The 17,850-nt window shown below is 42.3% G+C and overlaps 1 protein-coding gene across 1 annotated transcript in view; it reads right to left on the bottom strand.

Annotated features, from left to right (window-relative positions):
* Psmd11 (proteasome 26S subunit, non-ATPase 11) overlaps positions 1-17,119 on the bottom strand; it is a 39,374-nt gene extending 22,255 nt beyond the window's left edge. Inside the window, exons 1-5 of the mRNA XM_006977518.4 lie at positions 16,888-17,119; positions 14,331-14,432; positions 8,004-8,128; positions 910-981; positions 119-176 (exon numbers count right to left, since the gene is read on the bottom strand). Coding sequence (XP_006977580.1) covers positions 119-176; positions 910-981; positions 8,004-8,128; positions 14,331-14,432; positions 16,888-16,978 — 448 coding nt within the window. The 5' untranslated portion in view covers positions 16,979-17,119. The remainder of the gene's footprint in view (positions 1-118; positions 177-909; positions 982-8,003; positions 8,129-14,330; positions 14,433-16,887) is intronic.
* Between the last annotated feature and the right edge of the window lie 731 nt (positions 17,120-17,850).

The raw sequence follows: 17,850 nt of genomic DNA, 5'->3' as shown, positions 1-17,850 counted from the left end.
CTGAAATGCTTCTTAGACACAAGTAAAATATGATTATTAACAGTCAATAAGAATAACCAAGCCTGGAATATCATTTAGCTAGCTTAGATGTCTTATTAATTTCTACCAGTTTACTTACCCAAATGCAATGCTTCCTGGTACCTCTTAGTATCAAAATACAAAGACACCAGCCTTGCCTAGGAAAGAGAAAAGGCATTGCTTGAAGGGAACAGGGGGAAATCCACAGAAAGAAATCAAAGAATGACAGTTACCAAACTATTACTGTTGAATATACATGTTCTGATGAGAACATGAAGTTGAATAAGTCAACTACACCCAGTACTATTTCTTACTATGGCCAAATGACTGTTAACTATACCACACTGCTGCTTATTTCTATACTCAAACAGCAAAAGTGCCTTAAAACTTCAAAAAGAAATAAAAATAATTTAAAGGATAAATTTAGCCAGGCGTGGTGGTACATGCCTGTGATCCCAGCACTCAGGAGGCAGAAGTAAGCAGATTTCTGAGTTCAAGGCCAGCCTGGTCTACAGAGTGAGTTCCAGGACAGCCAGGGCTACAAAGAGAAACCCTGTTTCTCTTTGTATAAAGGGGAAAAAAAAAGAAAGAAAAATTTAGACTCAGGCACAGTGGCTAACATCTATAATCCCAGAATTTAAGAGACTGAGACAAGAAGTTTGCCAAATATCTGAAGCCATCCTGAGCTATAGAATAAGATGATATCATTTTTAAAAAAATAAATACTTCTACCAGGGACATTCCTGTAAGTGGAAGCACTATCAGCAATCTTCAGGTGACAGGGGGATACAGAGCTCCTCAAGATGCTTCCTCCATCAGGGTGGTACTTATCCTCATATCTTATCTATCTAAGACTACAGATCTGAAGTCAGTGCTGAGGTGGGCACCTACCTCCAATGCTTGGCGTAAGAAAGTTCTTTTCTCTGATTTGGCCCATTCGATGCACTCTAAACATAGCTCGACCTGCAAGAGAGACAATATACGTAACTTGATGTCCACACACTTCTTCCAATTAACCACACACTGGAAGTGGAAAGGCTTCAATTCCCTCCTTTCAGATTCCCAGTTTGCTCTATTTACCGTCCACAGCACGTTTACTACCATACCTCAACACTTTTAAGATTCATTTATTAGTTAGTTATTTATTTTATGTACACGAGTACTCTAGATAGAGTGTATGCCTTTATGCATCAGATCCCCACTAAAAATGGTTGTGAGCCACCATGTGGGTGCTGGGAATTGAACTCAGGACCTCTAGAAGACAAGCCAGTGCTCTTAACCTCTGAGCCATCTCTCCAGCTCCACATTTTTTTTAAGAGCTGGTCCGTAATATGCTTGCTCACCATACTTCAACATTTAATACGGTTATACTATGATGAAGAATCAACTTGGTTCTTAAAAATTATATTAGGACCAGTACGGTGGTATACACCTTCAGTCCCAATACTTGGGAAGAAGAGGCAAGCAGATCCCTATGAGTTTCAGGCCAGCCAATTTGGTCTACACAGTGAGTTCCACGTCAGCCAGGGATATGTAGTGGGACCCTGTCTCAAAAGAACAAAACAAAACAAACAAAAAAGTGTTCTTTTGAAAAAGCTTTCTATGGGGTTGGGGATTTAGCTCAGTGGGCAAGCACAAGGCCCTGGGTTCGGTCCTCAGCTCCGGGGAGGGAAAAAAAAAAAAAAAAAGAAAAAGCTTTCTCTTCTACCTTCCTAGTAGATATTCAGAATTCCTCAATACTCAATACATAGCCCTGGAATGTCTTTTTTTTTTTTTTTTTTTTTTTTTTAACATCATAGGTATCTTTAAAGTACAAATCTCGGGCTGGAGAGATGGATCAGCCGTTAAAGGCTAGGCTCACAACCAAAAATATAAAGTACAAATCTCTCCCTGAATAGTTGGAAAGAGTAAGGTAAAATACTGTGACTATGCTAGTAAAAAGAGGTGAAATTCCAAGCACAAGAAAGCTTGTTCCTGCCAGGCAGTGGTGGTACACACCTTTAATCCCAGCACTCAAGGAAGGGGCAGGCAAATCTCTGAGTTTAAGGCCAGCCTGTTCTAGAGTTCCAGGACCGACAGAACTGTTACACCGAGAAACCCTGTCTAGAAAAGAACCAAACCACAAAACAACAAAGTCTTGTTCCTAACAGCTAGCTGTAAGGCTCCAAACATCTAGCTTGCTCTTTCTCATTAAGCACAACTAGCCAATTTATTATCACTCATACAGGAAAAACAGATACTGTAAAAGGGGAAAGCATAGAGTTGGCCTAACACATTTAAGAAAGCTCTGAATCCCCAGTTCTGCCTGCCACCCAAACAGTAATAAGATGTACAAAGTCACAAAACGTAGCATTCTCTATCAGAGAGCGCATGCCGTTGGGTACCCACAACATTCTAGCTTTGATAGAACGCACATGAAGAACTGCAGGTTTCCTATCACTTCAGTAGTAAGGTTTTTCTTTTTTAAATTAAGGTTGCTAATTGGAACATAAGGTAATGAAATGAGAAACTGAACTTTCTGGAGAACTGCTAATGCAATGGGTTCTTATGTAAATTCAAAGTTCTCCTGAGAGATGCTGTAAGGGAAGTAATCCAACATGACAGGATCGACAAGCTCATTAAGTAAACAAAAATAACATCAAGACAATTCACTAGGATGAGATCAGTGAAACCTTCCTAACTCCTCACTGAAGCCCCCTGGTGGCTATCTAATTTCCAATGCTAAGCACAACTGACTTCCAACAATGGTAAAATGGAACAAAGACTAAACAAAAAGCAAGCCAATCACAACTTTAAGAGTTTTGTGTGGTGTTCTGAAAAGCCAAACTCAAGATATATTCATGATATGGATGAAGTGAGTGTGTGTGTGTGTGTGTGTGTGTGTGTGTGTGTGTTATATAGTTATGTGATGTGTAGTGTGTGTGTGTGTGGTTTGGTTTGGTTTGGTTTTTTTGAGACAGGATTTCTCTTGTAGACCTGGCTTTTCTGGAACTCACGCTACAGATCAGGCAAACTGAAAATATTTTTTTGAAAATGTCTTGTCATTTTATTAATGACTTCTTAATATTAAGTTGAAAATTACTTGTGAGGCTAAGAAATGTCCATCAGTTTTAAGGTGGAGTACTTTTTCAAATTCACAAAATTAATGCTAAGAAATTGGTACATTCCTCTATACTATGTAGTACTTCAATAAATATCCAAAGGGTTAGAGAGATGGCTTGGTGGTTGAAAGCACTAGCTGCTCTTCTGGAGGACCCAGGTTCAATTCCTAGCACCCACATGGTAGCTCAGAACCAGCTGTGACTCCAGTTTCAGAGGATCCAACACCCTATACAGACATACATACATGAAGGCAAAACACCAATGCACATAAAAAATGAAAATAAAAAACCACTCTGAAATATCACTAAGCAAAAGAGGCAGTCAAGTCTACTCTTCATTTCCCTGATAATCCAGATGTTAAGTGATTTTCACAAGGTCATGTATCAGCTGCTAGGACCAGAAATTTCCCTGTAGTGGGTAGCCATTCCAGCTTTGGTCTGGAAGTTCCAACCCCCATTGAGGTTTTGGTAACTATCACGCCCACAAGGCGGGGCCAAGGGAGGGCCTGAAGACCCGAGATTGGGACTTGCAGCGCGCACACACTCTTGCTGCTGGGAGCTGGGGCGCTAGAGGTGGATGGAGAAGAGTTCTCCAGAGGACACTACTGCTGCGTCTTTCCCAGAACCCTCAACCTACCTATTCCTTCATTTGTAAGTTACGCCATTAAATAAATCTCCTTTTAACTACGTGGAGTGGCCTTAATAATTTCACCAATATTTCCCTACCTCCAGACTTCAGTTAAGGTCATTACAGACATTCTCCTAGAACAAGAATGTTTGCCTTTACAAATGAATTTGAAATCTATTTTCAATGACAGATTGTAAGGTTTGCTTTATCTATGATGATTAATTATGAAACCAGTGCCGGTCCCAGGCAAAAATTTAAAGGTCATGGAGCTTGCTACATAGTTATTTGGTCTGAGTGACTTAGTGCTTCCTTCCACCATGTAGATACCAAGGATCAAACTCAGGTCATCAGCCTTGGCAGCAAGCATCTTTACCCGATGAGCCATCTCGTCAGCCCTCGCCTCATATTCTTGATGAAAAGCTCTTTAACAAGCTTTCTTCACAATACTCTCAAACTTCCACTCGCCTCAGGCCTCAATACTGCTACAACAGTGAGCCGTCTATGCCTTCCTTCTACCTTTTCACATCACCCAGAAGAGTTTAAAGAAGCAAGAATAAACACTGCATCAATTTCCCCACAACAAAAACTTTTCAGTCACCTAGACAAAAAGAAAAGTGAGATATGCTCATAAATCCATTAAACAAACTCATCTCTAGGGGGCTGGAGAGACAGCTCAGCGATTAAGAGACTATCTGTTCTTCTAAAGGACCCAGGTTCAACGTACAGTACCCACATGGGAACTCACAACTGTCTAACTCCAGTCCCCATGGATGTGACAACCTCTTCTGGCCTCTGAGGACACTGTACCCTGGTGCACAGAGTTATATATACACAAATGTCCATACATTTAAAAAAAAAACAACAACAACACAGCCAAGCCTTTAATCCCTGCATCTGGGAAGCAGAGGCAGGAGGATCTCAGTGGTAAACTAAGTGAGTTCCAGAACAGCCAGAGCTGCTACACAGAGAAACTGTCTTGGAAAACAAAAAACAAAAATACCAACTCATATCTTAATTCATGAAAGTATTTTGGCCAGGCAGTGGTGGTGCACACCTTTAATCCCAGAACTCAGGAGGACAGAGCCAGGAGACTCTTTGTGAGTTCGAGTCCAACATGGTCTACAAAGTGAGATCCAGGACAGGCTCCAAAGCTACACAGAGAAATTGTATCTCGGAAAAAAAAATAAACCAAAAAAAAAAAAAAAAAAAAAAAAGGGAAGAAAGAAAGAAAGAATTTTCTGAGCACCCAAGGTCTGACTGTACTAAAATTGTAATTCCTTTAAGACAAACTACTCCAGGGGCTAAAGGGGCTAGAGCGCTTAGCTGTTGAGAGCACTGGTAGCTCTTGCAGAGGACATGGGATCGATTCCCAGCACCCATATGGCAGCTCACAATGGCCTCTAACTCCAATTCCAGTGATCCAACATTCTCTTCTGACCTCTTCAGGCATTGGACACATATGGTGCACATATATACATGCAGGCAAGGCACCTATACACATAAAATAAATCTAAAAAAAATTTTTTTAAGTAGCCATAGAATGTGAAGTATACTGGAAATGAGGAAAGCCTTGAGTTACTACAGGTATAGAATAATTCCCGACTGAGACTGTATTAAAGATGATAAGGCAAATGCATAATTGCCATGTAATGTAAAACAATCATAAATATAACATATACAAAATACAATGTGGGTCACTGAAAAAGTTAAGATCACACCAGCATAAACAGGAAAAAATATACAAGAAAGTGAGGTTGAGACAGACTAAGAAGGAAAGGCACAGCACGAGGAGCTGCCCTCTCAGCAAGCCAGCGCTCAGCAGCAGTCAGAACGGGAGGCTCACCCTGCTGTGGTGTACTGTACCCCAGAAAACCACGCATTACCTACAGCTGACGGTGGAGAGCAACAGAAGGCTCAAGCAGGGGCGGAAGAGATACAGCATTCTCAGAATGCTACTTGGTACAGTATCTTTGAAAGTAAGCCAGGCAGTGGTGGTGCACACTAATCTCAGCACTCAGGAGACAGAGGCACATGCACCTCTGTTCAATGCTAGCCAATCAATATACAGTAAGACAGTCTCAAAAAAAATCCATAAAACAAAATAGATAAGAAGAAAATTAATATAAAGCCAAGTGGTGATGTATACTCCTTTGATCCTAGCACTGGCAGAGGCAGGCAGATCTCTGAGGTCAAGGCCGGCCTGGTCTACAGAGTAAGTTCCAAGACAGCCAGGACTACAGAGAAACCCTGTCTCAAAATGGAGAGAGAGAGAAAGAGAGAAAGAGAGAAAGAGAGAGAGAGAGAGAGAGAGAGAGAGAGAGAGAGAGAGAGAGAGAGAGAGAGAGAGAGAGATCTAATATAGACAGAAGGTATGGAAGTCAGTCAGGTGTGGTGGCACATGCCTGTAATTCAACAAGCCATCCTCTGACTCACATACATCCATCACAGGACATGGGTATATACATATACTCACACAAAGTGGGATTTTTCTAATAGCAAATAACCTATAACCCACAAAACTATCAAAAAAATTCCAATTAATGGAATGAGACTTGGGATTTTTTTTTTTAAAAGCTAAATTGCTCATTGTCCAAAAAGCCTTTACCAAACACTGAAGTTACACACATATGAAAAGGACGAAATGCAGTCAGGCATGGTAGTGCATGTAATTCCCGCACCTGGAAGGCTACAAGAGGATTTCAAGTTCCAGAACAAACAGCCAGAGCTATGAGATCCTGACTCAAAAGGACAAATGAGCCAGACATGGGGTACACCTGTAATTCTAGCACTTGGAAGGCAGGTGCGGTTCTACCCAGTCACCTGTGAGAGGGAGGAACAAATCTAAAGACTTCAGTGAGCAAAGAAACAGCCGCAATAATGTTTAACCTGCACAGTTCAAAGTAGCATTTATTAGTCATTGGTCAGCCTGTTTTAAGGAGTTCTACTTCAGACACAAGATGAATTCATGAATACAAAGTACAGTTTAGAAAACAAGTTAGAGCTTGATAAGATGAACATTTCTAAAAATTATGTTTTCTTTAATTCACCAAAATACGTATAAAACTTTGATTCAAAGGCATTTATCTAAAAATTATCTACTTTTGACCTACCATCATAAACCACAAACAAGTAAATCTGAAGACTGCCCTACAAGCTTGTAAGCTTGTAGCTTGGCTTCCAAGAGTCATCCCAGTGGGGCTGGAAAGATGGCTCAGTGGTCATGAGCACTTACTGTTCTTGCAGAGGACCTGAGTTCAGGCCCCAGCACTCACATGGTAGTTTACAACCATCCATAATACTAGTTCCAGGGTAACCAATGCCCTCTTCCAGCCCTCAAAGAGCACCAGACACACACATGGTACACATACACACATGCAGACAAAACACTGATACACATAAAATAAGTCTAAAAAATAAAAAAGCATCATCAAAGCAAGAAACCAAGATTAACAAAATGTAATTCCTAAGTGGGATCAATCCATGTATCCTCGATTTCTGAAATCCCTCACTCCAACCAATATACTACTGTGGACTTTTGTTTTTACCTGCATGCCCACCTAAGATAAAACAATCAGACATACAGCCAACTGGCAATTCCAGCCCCTGACTTGATATATTATCATACATATTATATAGTATCTGCCTTCCCTTTTAAAATACAAGCCTCATGAGAATATTAATGCGTTTTTTTCCAACTGTATCCCTACTGGCTACAGGACTACTATAAACACTCAGTAAACACTAGTTCCAGAAATGATCTATTTTGAACAGCTCAATGTCCAGTTTAAACTTGTAAGTAACATGTATAGAAAACATCAGTCACTTCCCAACACAACAAACAACACAACAGATGGATGTTCACCCCTTAATAAAGGCACATAAGCCACACAACACATGACAAGAAAAGGATGCCACAAGCTCAACTGGTGCTCCTAAGAAACTTTGTGACACAGATGAAAGGTACCACAGACACAGAAAACATTACAAAGGTGTGGCAATACAATACCTCAAAGACAAGAATCAGTTTGTGACCCTGATGTAATGAGGATTCCAGGGACCACTGACAATCTCCACTTACAAAGCAAAGCATGGAACAGACTCAAAGTATCAAATGCCCTGTAACAAAGAGAAACTGACATGATAAGTCCTGAGCGTCCTCCCAGCTGTCCCTTCCACACAGTACCACAGTGAAGTAGGCATCTTTCACTGAAACACTTTTTCCATATCATCTACTTCCTCTCATTATTATAACTTACCTCCTGCCCTGTAGCTGCTTCCATATCAAGAAACAGATCAAGGAGAGATCGGACCAGGCGAGCTGCTTTAGCCTTACTGATAGAATTCAAGAAAGGTCGTACATACTTCAGGAGTCCTCCAAGCTCTGTATGGGTGGCAATTTAGAAAATAAAATGTAAATTTTAATATTAGAAACAAAATGTTCACTTTTTTTTTAAAGTAATTTACTTTTATTTTATTTGCATTGGTGCTTTGCCTGCATGTATGTCTATGTGAGGGTGTCAGATCTTGGAGTTAGAGACAGTTGTTAGCTGCCATGTGGGTGCTCTGGGAATTAAACCCAGGTCCTCTGGAAGAGCAGCCAGTGCTCTTAACCACTGAGCCATCTCTCCAGCCCCCAAAATGTTCATTTAAAAAAACTAAGCCTCAGGGGGTAAAGGTGCTTGCCATCAAGTCTGATGACCCATCTTAGGCCCCTGGAACCAAACAGTGTAGACACCCAACTCTTACAAGTTGTCTTTAAAGTTCCACACAAGCACATGGCATGCATGGACTCCCCACATATACACAAATAAATACATTAATAAATAAAATATATGGGGGAAAAAACTGAGCCACTGTAACAAAAACCATGCCCGGTTTCAGTGTAATGAAACACATTAGAGGTTTTAACAATATTGTCCAGCAAAGCCAGGTGTGGTAGATCACATCTATAATCCTAGCACTTGGGAGGTTGAGGCAGAAGAATTACCTTGACTCTGAGGTCAGCCTCATAATGAGTTCTAAGTCAACCTGGACTACAGGATGAGACCTTGTCTTAAATTTTCTTTTTTTTAGCTAGGCAATGATGGTGCACGCCTTTAATCCCAACACTTGGGAGGCAGAGGCAGGCGGATCTCTGAGTTCCAGGACAGCCAGCACTACACAGAGAAATCAGGTCTTGAAAAGGGAAAAAACAAACCTTTAAATCACAGCAGGTAATGGAATACCAACAATATTGTTACATACCAAAGTTGTATTCCATTCCCACTTATTCAGTGGATCACTTGTGGGGAAACTCCCTCATTTATCCATTTTAATCAAAGATACACAGTAAAGTTCTTCTGGCCTCACAGAACATTTCTATAGAACATGAAATATGCTGTGCACCTGCCCACCGTGGACAAAATCACCCACTCACAACCAGCAAATATCAAGTCACAAGAGTAATGTTTTTAACTCCAAATCCATACCCTGGCTGCTTCCCAAAGACAGAGGTCTCCAACTCCAACTCCAGCTCCCGCTCCCGCTCCCGCTCCCTCTCCCCTCTTAAAGCTTCCCTTGGCACTAACAAGCATTTCAGCACTAACACTTCCTTGGCACAGTGAGGTCTGGATGTCTTGTCTTTAAAAGTTTCATTATACAGTTTAAAACAATTCCTCATTAATCCAAAGCCTAAGTCTTAAGTAATGACTTAAAAAGCTGTCCATCATAAAGTTCACTTCTCCTTAGAGAAGAGAGCAGTTCAGGAAATCTAAGTCACAGGAGTGACTTTATTAGCAGTAGAGAGGTGCTTACTAAACCTTAAAAATGTTTGTTTTTCAAGGCAGGGTTTCTCTGTGTAACAGCCTTAGCTGTCTTAGAACTCAATTTGTAAACCAGGCTAGCCTCAAACTCACAGAGATCCACCTGCCTCTGCTTTCCAAGTGCCAAGATTAAAGGCATGCATCACCACACCTGGCTTAAAGAATTATCTTTATTGTTTTTAATTATGCTTATGTGCACCTGCAAATGTCCTTAAAGGTCAAAAGATCAGAGGACTCAAGATGCCCCTAGAGCTAGAGTTACAGGTAAGCCACTCAATATGGGTGTTGGGAATCAAACTTGGGTCTTCTGAAAGAATAACAAGTGTTCTTTACTGAGCCATCTCTCCAACCCCTATACAATGTTTTAACTAAACAAGAAGTATTTTGGGAATGTAGGTTGAAGCTGCCTTAGTGTCAGTGTCTCTTTAATATTCTCTAATTGTAGACTCATCCTCCTGAGAACTCTAATTCAGGGCAAGCAAACTTTGCCCTCCTGAAAACGCAAATTCAGCGTCCTTGAAACCCTCATCTGCCTGAATTCAGAGGGTACACAGAACTATAAGAGGTGCTAAGGGGAAGCTACACAGAATGAGAACGTTCACCCATCACTCCCCAGGACTGAGCTTTGCTTCCAGTGTCTGAACTTCTTTCCATTCCACTCTCATTTATGGTCATACACTCACTATAAGCCTGCTCTCAAGCTGCCTTCATGCCAGAAGCCCATCCAAGATGTCTTTCTAATCTACATAAATTCTATGTAGCCCTTGGAGGTCCAGCTAAGGAACTACTGAGTCTTCCATAACTCCAGTTGACACTGATTTTTTTTCTCTCATCAAATTCCTCTTTGTGCCCCTTCTCTCTCCTTCCTATCTACCATGAATTGAACAGTTCTGTTCCATCTTATACTCTCCCACTACAATGACTGAAAGCTCTGGAACCACTGGCAACATAAATCCTTTTTGCCTTAAGAAAAAAATCCTAGCCTGCTAGTGTGTGCTATAAATCCAGAACTCACAAGGCTAGGGCAGTAGGATCACAATGAGTAAGTTCAAGGGCTACATAGTACATTTGACATAGCCTGGGCTCCAGAGAGATATCCTGTCTCAAAAGAACAAAACAGACATGAAATCCTGTCTCAAAAAAAACAAAACAAAAGACACACACACAAAACATCTCTTTTTTTTTTTTTTTTTTTTTTGAGATGGGTTTCTCTGTGTAACAGTCCTGGCTGTCCTAGAACTTGTTCTGTAGACCAGGCTGGCCTCAAACTCAGAGATCCGCCTGCCTCTGCCTCCCAAGTGCTGAGATTAATGATGTATACAACCATCGCCCAGCTTACTTTTCTAAATTTGAATTATTCTATAAAGCATAGTTTGTATATGTGCATGTAGGAGTTGGAGGGGCTCCTGAGTGGCAAGTATTCCACTCCTGAGTTATATATACCCCTAGTTTGTGACTGCTTATTACAAGTAGTCTGGCCAGGCGGCGGTGGCGCACGCCTTTAATCCCAGCACTGGGGAGGCAGAGCCAGGCAGATCTCTGTGAGTTCAAGGCCAGCCTGGTCTACAGAGCGAGATCCAGGACAGGCACCAAGCTACACAGAGAAACTGTCTCAGAGGGGAAAAAAAGCAGTAGTCTGATACAATATTCTTTCTTCCATATTTTAGTGACTAATATATTTAGAAAGCAGTCTATTCCCATCTTTTTTTTCCCCCGAGACAGGGTTTCTCTGTGTAGCAGCCTTGGCTGTTCTTCCTGAAAAGTGTAATAATATTGCCTACTCTAAGTGTTCATATATTTCATCCTCATTACTCCTCTGAGTAAGTGGTTCTGCACTTGTATCTGCTAGTATTCCTTTGATGCCAAAAGACAGAAACTGTCAGAGCCAAGAGAAAGAAACATAAAGACCATATGCTCTCTCTTCTCTCACCTACCTTGTCTTTAATTCTCTCTGATGTTATTTCTATCTTTTCTGTTTGAAAATCATTTTCCTTCCTAGAAAAGGCAGAAGTGAGACGTGAGCTAAGGTGTCTGCCTTTATCTCTAGCATCTGCTAGCATTATTTTCTCTAAGTACTGTTCTTCTTACCTCAACAGAGGAACAAATGATCTGAACTATCTTTTTTAAATCTCATTTTCTACTTTAGTCTATTACTATTGAGTATTCATTCTTACACATACTCAGTTTCTTTCCATGTTTGTATATTCCTTTAATTTCATAAAATCATATTCCCAATTTCATTGGAATTAGCTGCAATTTATAATCAGAATCTCCTTCTTAGAACCTAACAGACTCAGCAGATTTTTTTATCAAGTCTTGGGAGAAAATGTCCACAGACCCTGAGCTTAGGCGTCTGGTTTGCTAATGCTCAGAACTACTCTCAATCATTCCTTATACATCAGACCTTATATTACTCGTTGATCTCTAAGGACTATTTTCCACCAGGAATCCTATCTTAAATTTTTTAGGAAGGGTACTTAGCCTACTGCCAGATAACTATCAAATGCACAATAAAGAAAATTGAACATGGCCGGGTGGTGGTGGCGCATGCCTTTAATACCAGCACTCAGGAGGCAGAGGCAGGCGGATCTCTGTGAGTTCCAGGCCAGCCTGGGCTACAGAGGGAGTTCCAGGGAAGGCGCAAAGCTACACAGAGAAACCCTGTCTGGAAAAACAAAACAAAAAAAGAAAACTGAACATTAAGGGAAAAGACATATTTTCAAAGCTAAAAGTCAACAGAAGTCTATCAAATAATTAATTGCAAAGATAGGTAATTTAATATAACAGGCTCCAATATTTCTGTTCTGTGAATACCGACCCATAAGGATCAAACTGTCCTAGAAAACAGTAAGCAAACTAAAAGAGCTTTTGAAAACTATTATATTTCACCTATTAAATTCCAGCAAGTGACCAGGTGTGGTGGCACACACCTTTAATCCCAGTACTTGAGAGGCAGAGACAGGCAGATCTCGGTGAGTTGGAGGCCAGCCTAGTCTACAGAGTGAGTTTCAGGACAACAAGAGCTACAGAGAGAAATCCTGTTCATCCTCCCACCCCCACCCCCCCAAAAAATCCAACAAGTGAAGCAGTGTATTCCCTAACTAATCACGTGTTAGAGAGAGCAAGAATGGAGAAGCATGAAATTTCAGTAACTTCATTAGAGGAAAAATCACTGAAACACTCACTGTATATACTAGATACAAGGTTGTTTTTGTTGTTGTTTTGTTTTTGTTTTTTAAGAGAGGATCTCACTATATAGCCCTGATTGTCCTAGAACTCACTATGTAGACCAGGCTGGTCTCAAACTCACAGAAATCAGCCTGCCTCTGCCTCCGAAGTACTGAGATAACAAGCATGCACCATCCACATCTTTACTTCACTTTCTACTGATTAAGCCAGTAATTAAAAAGATAAATCATTAATTGCAAAGATCTTAGTTTATAAGTTCAAGACATTTTGTTATACTATCTCTACCATTCTCTTTGCTTATTACATAAATTGAAAGTAACTCATGAAGTGACTTACCCGAACTCCCTTTATTCTAATCAAATAAATTCTAAATTCAACCTAACTTTTTTTTTTTTTTTTTTTTGATTTTTCAAGACAGGGTTTCTTTGTGTAGTTTTGGGCCTTTTCCTGGGACTCACCTGGTAGCCCAGGCTGGCCTCGAACTCACAGGGATCCGCCTGGCTCTGCCTCCCGAGTGCTGGGATTAAAGGCGTGCGCCACCACCGCCCGGCTTCAACTTAACTTCTTTTATGGTTTATGTTATGTACATGAATATATGTCTGTGTACCATGCGCATGCCTGGTTCCCCCCCGAGGTCAGAAAAGGGCTTCAGATCCCCTGAGACTACAGTTACAGATAGTTATGAGACACCATGGGAGTGCTGGGAACCGAATCAAGATCCTCTACAAGAGTAAGTGGGGGCTGGAGAGATGGCTCAGTGGTTAAGAGCACTGACTGCTCTTCCAGAGGTCCTGAGTTCAATTCCCAGCAACAACATGGTGGCTCACAACCACTTGTAATGGGATCCCGTACCCTCTTCTGGCCTGCAGGGACACATGCAGGCAGAATACTGTATACATAATAAATAAATAAATAAATCTTTAAAAAAAAAAAAAAAGAACAATAAGTGCTCTTAAGCCGTAAGCCATCTCTCCAGCCCCTCTAAGTTCACTGTAAGTGACAAAAATGACCCATTTTAAGTTTAAACACACTTAGGATTCTATGACCACTTTATTGGTCAAAGGCCTTTTCTAGTCAACAGGATTCTCCTTATTTCAAGAACTATCATCTCAAGCTCAGCCAGCCAATGGTTCAGTTACCACGAAGATGTCTGAACAATATACAGCAGTCCCAGGCACCAAGAAGTCTTAGGAAGGCACTACATTATGTCTTACTCATTCTGCATCAGAAAAAGTGAGTCACTTGGATACAAAATCCATAGCCATTTTTTTAAATGAAGAGCCTAAAGTCACTCTCTTTAAGTATACCAGAGCTAGTCAATGAAATTGCTGAAGACTATTGCCCATATATAATGAAATACAGTGATAATTCAAACATAAGAAACAAATCACAGATTACTATATCCCAACAAAAACAGGACTTTCCCCCTCACTTTACTGTTACAAAATTGAAGAACAACAAGTTGTCAGGCAAATAAAACTGAATAATGAATGCCACAAACGAATTGGGTGTTAGGTGTAGTTCAGTGTTTTAAGAGAAACTCCATCTGGTGTTTCAAAAGCATTATAGGTACAATCCGTTTGTAAAACTTACCAGCAGCTTGTCCAGTCTTCGCCAGAAGAGACCCCAGTTCAAGGATGCTCTGCTCTTTGACCTGGACTGCCTCCTCATCATTTTCCTGAATGTCACGTTTCACTGAGAAAAGAAAATGAACTCTTAAAATTATGATTTAAAAAAAAAAAGCAAGGGGAAAATTTGCTCTCATAGACCCATTATGAACTCTAGCCTATTTCCCAAATGAAACTACCAAACAAATAAGAGCTAAGAAAGTAAAATAACCAAGTATCTATAGGACGTGCATCATAGTAATAATACAAAAATAGATTCCATGCCAGGAGGTGGTGGCACACACCTTTAATCCCAACACTCAGGAGGCAGAGGCAGGCAGATCTCTGTGAGTTCGAGGCCAGCCTAGGCTACAGAGTGAGATCCAGGAAAGGCACAAAGCTACACAGAGAAACCCTGTCTTGGAAGGAAAAAAAGAAAAAAAGAGTCCTTTTCAAGTGAGCCTTTTTAATCACTCCCTTAGAATCCACCTCACCTAGACACTGAAATGTCTGCTGTTTGCTTAAAGTAAAACTAAAGCAAATCCTTTCCAATCATGGTGATGAGCCCCACGCTAGACACTATGTTGCACGATTTTTTTTAAATGCTGTGCATTTACCTATCACAAACTAAAATCAAATTATAAAGTTATTGACGACTATAAACCAAGTCTTTCAATAAACTTTTAAGTCTATAGAAAGCTTTAGCTAAAGGATGTATTTATTAGGAATAAACAATTCTATAAAGCAATTCTAGACAAATCCCTATCAAAGCTTCGGTGATGTTCAAGTTACACTTAGGACAGACTGCTGCCTCATAATGGATTCAGGTCCTGTTAAAATAACTTTCTGTCTGTCCCACTTTCAACTGTTAATAATTATTCAGCCACTTGAACCTCAGACAGTCTCCAAAGTCTGTAGTGCTTATTTTGGTGATCATCACTAGTTACCACTGCTCTTATAAACCATCATGACTTGACAAAAAACAAGATTTTGATACTTCATGATGGAGTCCAGAAAAAGTGAGGCTGTCACCCATCATGACTCAAGCTGGCTCTAACAGGGAGCTTGCTGGGGACTCTCCTGTAGTGTGGTGAGCAACCAAGAAATACTCTAATGGCAACGCTTATCAGTAATCTCTACTTTCTGAAAGGCAAACAAATTAAGCACTAGGCACAAAAACTGTTAAAACTCATGCTCCTCAGATTACTTATAAATATTAACGTGTGCTCACAGAAAAATACCTACGTAACAACAACTGGGTAGCTCTGGTACTGTTCTAAAACTGATTTAGGATCAGAACTTTGAAAAGCACTTGCTCGACATTATTCCTTCAAAACACACCGTGAGCATCATCGCCTCTTCTTTTCTAGTCCCTCAAAGATAAAGCCATCAAGCTCTTGTTACTGTCCTTTCTCTGTGCAAATGTTGAGAGCTGAAATTCAACAGTAAGTCCACATAAGCACCAACATCCTGGAAGTCATATATATATATGCATTCACTAACTACTTGTTGAGCCAATCCGAATCAGGATACAATTAAAAGATCACATTATCACAAGAAGCTTCTCATGCCCTAACTGAACCCTTCAGGACTGAATATTTTTTTTAAAAAAAGCCTTCTCTGCCATTTATTCCTGGCATTTATTCCTGTTCACACCTGAATCCCAGTAGAAGGCGACCGACCGGCTGAAGGCTCCTATTTCAACTTTCCTGTTGCCCTGAGGTTTAAGACAATCACACTATGATGCTAAAATTTTCTTTTTCTCCCACAATGTGGGGCTGGCCGGTTCCAAAGAGTTCCCAGAACAACAGACAACTAACTCTGAACTAACTTCAACCCCTACCGGGGAGAATTAGTCACCTCCTCTGTCCCGGCGGTCCCACCCCGGCACTTCGCCTCCTCACAGTCTACACCGGACAGAAGACCGTCTGGGCCACCTCCACCAAATGCCAATCTGAGGTGTGTGGCACCCCTCCTCTCCCCCACACCCAGAAGTGGCCCTCTTCTGCTGGAACCTGCTGCTCGGGGCTGGGGGGTAAGCAGCGGCTCCCAGCGTCCCGTCCCGCGGAAGAAAACTCCAGGAGAAGCGCTCGCGCTCCGCTCCCACCCGGAGCAACCTGTGCTGATAACAACGGCGGGAAATGCCAGTCCCGAGCGACTGTCGCCCGGGCCTTCCAGGAACACACTCTGCGAGCAGCGTGTGACCAGCAGTGGCCCCCAGCCGCGGGCCGGCTCGCGCGGGCCACAACCCGGGACCCTTAGGGCTGGTGAACCCGGCCCGGCCCTCTCTCCACGCCGCGCTGCGCCCACCGTGAGTCAGCAGCCAGCAGGTGGACGCGCGGACTGCCTCGGGGCTTCCCGCCCGACTGGAAGCCCCAGGGCTCCCGGGGGCCCCGAGCGGCCTGCGCCCCCGGCCCGGCCCCCCTCACACACAGTGAGTCAGCAGCACCACAGCCGGCTAGCCCGGCCCCTCTCCGCTGCCTCCGACCGACACAGGCCGCGCCGGGCCGGCGGGGCCGCGGGGACGGCGCCAGGACCTTTACCGATGGAGTGGAGGATGTCGATGGAGGCCTCCCGGTCGGTGCTGAGTAGAGACTGAGCTCTCTGGAACTCTACCACCGCTGCGGCCGCCATCTTACCGCTCTCACACCGTCCCCGGCCGCGGCCGCCGACGCCGGAAGCACACACCCGGAAGGCCCGCCCTCGCTTCCCTCCCCCCGAGACCCTCCCCCCTCCCGCCTCCCTTCCCAGAGCACCCCGGGAGTTGTAGTCTCTCTGCCGGGCGGGTGAATCAGGAGCGTCCCGCCAGTGGCATGCGAGCTCCCCAGCACCATCTTGCGGCCAGCTCTGAAGAGACAAGACCGAAGTTAGTCCCCACCTTCCCTAAAAGAGGCTGGGTGTTCCAGCGAAGCTGCTTGGCTATCTTTATAGTATTCACGTTCGACCAGTCATTCGTAGCGATAGATGACCTTTCAAATTGCCTGTTGGGTGGCAGGGAATAGCACCGTTCAGGTTCAAGTATCTCGCAGAAAGGACACATACACACACTCCCTTCCAGTGCTAATGAAATCACCAGTGTCCCAGTACACTTTCTTTCCCAAATTACCATTCCAACTTCGGACAGAGCTTCACATTAAGAATTGAAAATCATCTTTGACCCACGCATTCAATCTAAATAGTTCTTGAGATTCACACAGATGACTCACCCCAGCTTCCCAGCTCGACAATAGAACAAATTTTTCCTCCCATATCTCTTAATTCCTTCAACTGTAATCGGATATCTGTGAAGATATCAAGGAAAGGAAAAAGGCATACTTTATGTGACCACCAAGATTTAACCTAAGGATGTTGCTAAAACAATACAGAGAGGTGACAATCCAGACGTGAAGTAGCTGTGCTATTAAAGAAACTGTAAATAGGACCAACATTGCACTCCTCTGTGACTGGATTATTCAATCTTCATATCTGTCTTCTTTTATCTGTCAATGGTCCGTGAAGAAGATATT

Source organism: Peromyscus maniculatus, chromosome 8, assembly GCF_049852395.1.
Source record: "Peromyscus maniculatus bairdii isolate BWxNUB_F1_BW_parent chromosome 8, HU_Pman_BW_mat_3.1, whole genome shotgun sequence".
Taxonomy (NCBI): domain Eukaryota; kingdom Metazoa; phylum Chordata; class Mammalia; order Rodentia; family Cricetidae; genus Peromyscus; species Peromyscus maniculatus.
Note: the sequence above shows the minus strand (reverse complement) of the source record. Positions and strands in the feature narration are given on the sequence as shown.